Source organism: Sinocyclocheilus grahami, unplaced genomic scaffold (genome assembly GCF_001515645.1).
Source record: "Sinocyclocheilus grahami isolate Dianchi unplaced genomic scaffold, SAMN03320097.WGS_v1.1 scaffold280.1, whole genome shotgun sequence".
Classification (NCBI taxonomy): domain Eukaryota; kingdom Metazoa; phylum Chordata; class Actinopteri; order Cypriniformes; family Cyprinidae; genus Sinocyclocheilus; species Sinocyclocheilus grahami.
In genome coordinates this window covers 1,357,070-1,359,905 of record NW_015505459.1, presented here as the reverse complement: position 1 = coordinate 1,359,905, position 2,836 = coordinate 1,357,070, and the positions used below count along the sequence as shown (strand labels likewise).

At 43.9% G+C, this 2,836-nt stretch overlaps 1 protein-coding gene across 1 annotated transcript in view; it reads left to right on the top strand.

The window, feature by feature from the left end:
• Positions 1–267: 267 nt before the first annotated feature.
• zcchc2 (zinc finger, CCHC domain containing 2) overlaps positions 268–2,836 on the top strand; it is a 26,695-nt gene continuing 24,126 nt past the window's right edge. The window contains exon 1 of the mRNA XM_016292100.1: positions 268–1,034. Coding sequence (XP_016147586.1) covers positions 471–1,034 — 564 coding nt within the window. The 5' untranslated portion in view covers positions 268–470. The remainder of the gene's footprint in view (positions 1,035–2,836) is intronic.

Genomic DNA, 2,836 nt, shown 5'->3' with positions numbered 1-2,836 from the left:
TTTATCACCAATATGATAAATATTTGAATTGATAAATAAAAATGTAGGGTAATTTGAATATGATAAATATTTGAAAACTTGAATTTCCTGACATATTTAATTAATTATGCAATAATTGCCTCGTATTTTATTGAATTCATAATTAATGTACTTAATTGTTTATATATTTGTTATATTTTGTCAGTCCATAAATACATAGCTCGAGCTGGTGAGTTTAGGACCCTGCGACTCATAAACTCATATGAGGAGTGGGCGGAGTCACGGATGATTGACAGGATATTCTGGAGGCACGGCAGGCGAGTAATCTGGCAAACTGACCACAGCCACACCGTCTGACTATAGACAGATCATTTTTTTCAACGAAATTCCGCCCCAAGTCGGGAACTTCATCGCGTTTTGATGCCAAAATATTGGCCAGAAAGTACCATCCATGGACTTCCAACTCTGATGTTCGTGTTTGAGCGCTGATAATGATGAAGATGAAGCTGCGAGCGGCGGGAGGCGAAAATCACCGATGCGACTTGAATTCCGTTAACGGATCCGATCGGGAGAGCGGCACCGGAGCGGCTCAGCTCGACAAAGAGGCGGTATTCGAGTGGTTCGGCTTACAGCTGAACCCATCCGGACGCGTGGAGCTGCTTTGCGGGCTGCTGCATATGTGTCAGCCGCTGGAGCTACGCTTCCTCGGCGCCTGTCTGGAGGATCTGGCCCGGAGAGATTTCACCGTCCTGCGAGATTATGAGATCCGGGCCAACTGCCCCGCTGATCTGGAGGGGCTGGTGGACGTAAGCGACCCCGTTGTGCTGTCTAAACTGCTCGTTTATTTGTCTTTGCTCGGATCCAAGAGCAGGGAATGCGCCGGGATTCTCTTCCGGACGTTGAGTCGAATGGACGCCGGGATGTGCGGCGCTCTACCGGAGCCGGAGACTGTGGATCAGCTGCGGCTGCTCTTCACGATGGGATCGTTACACCCGGCGTTCAGTTTCTATCAGCGGGAAGAGCTGCGAGCGCAGTTGGACAGACTCCAAAGATGGGTGTGTTATATTCCACGTTAAGTTACCTCAAAATCACTGACATTAAATTAACAAAAGTTTTGGAAACGTAACGTACCCTAAAATACCATGAATATGGCAGTAACGTTACCATGGTATTCCTGGGAGTACCACCCTTACAGAAAAGTCCTGTGACAGTACCATGATACAATGACTGTATCAGATGGTAAAACCATGGTATTTACGTGATACTCCAGAGAATATTATGATTCTACTATGGTACATATGAAAAAAGTCGTTGTGCTGTCTAAACTGCTCGTTTATTTGTCTTTGCTCGGATCCAAGAGCAGGGAATGCGCCGGGATTCTCTTCCGGACGTTGAGTCGAATGGGCGCCGGGATGTGCGGCGCTCTACCGGAGCCGGAGACTGTGGATCAGCTGCGGCTGCTCTTCACGATGGGATCGTTACACCCGGCGTTCAGTTTCTATCAGCGGGAAGAGCTGCGAGCGCAGTTGGACAGACTCCAAAGATGGGTGTGTTATATTCCACGTTAAGTTACCTCAAAATCACTGACATTAAATTAACAAAAACGTAACGTACCCTAAAATACCATGAATATGGCAGTAACGTTACCATGGTATTCCTGGGAGTACCACCCTTACAGAAAAGTCCTGTGACAGTACCATGATACAATGACTGTATCAGATGGTAAAACCATGGTATTTACGTGGTACTCCAGGGAATATTATGATTCTACTATGGTACATATGAAAAAAGTAGTAGTTCATTTTGATGTATTGGCTAAAGTCACTAATAAAAATGACCAAAAGCACCATGATATTACCATGGTTTTTTAGATGTGCACTATGCTAATACCACCTTATTCTTTGACATATTTAGAGTGGCATATAAATACAATGGTTTTCTGAATATCATATTCATATTGCCATATGCCTATGGCAATAGCATAGTGGTCTTGAGAATACCACTCCTTAAGAAAAGTCCTGGCACAGGACCATGGTACAATGATGACGTCAGATGGTAAAACCACAGGGGTGGGAATCACCAGAGGCCCACAATACGATATGATCACAATACTTGTGTCACGATACAATATTATTGCGATTTTAAATATATTGTGATATATTGCAATTTATTACCTTTTTCCAACTTCAAATTATGTTCCCAAACTAAAACTTTGGCAACATCTGTTTTAACTCAAAAGAAACATCTCTCAGTTTGTTTATCTCACTTCAGTTTTATTGTTGCAGTGCAAAATGGAATTGTCAAGCAGACAAACTGACCAACAGTTAACCTTAAAGGGGTCATATGATGCTTTTTTAAAGATCATTATTTTGTGTATTTGGTGTAACAGAATATGTTGACATGCTTTAATGTTCAAAAAACACATTATTTTTCAAATACTGTACATTATTGTAGGTCCTCTATGCCCCGCCTCTCTCAAAAGCTTAGTTTTCTACAAAGTCCCTCCTTCCGACAAGCGCAGTCTGCTCTGATTGGCCAGCTGACCCAGTGCATTGTGATTGGCCGAACACCGCAAGCACTCGTCGGAAATGTAACGCCCCTTACCATAATTGCGATCTTCATCTTTCAAAATAAATGTAAAGACAGAGCCGAAAGGGGAACAGAGTCGCATGACAGACACCGTGATGAAGCTGGTCTCTCTCTCTCTCTCTCGCACGCACGCACGCACGCACGTACGCGCACACACACACGCCAAATAAAGTGCTTTTGCGTTCGTCTAGAAACACACAGCATCTCCCTGACATGCTGCTTCAACACTAACTGCGGTTACTGAAACCACGCCTTCTTTCTTTGCGTG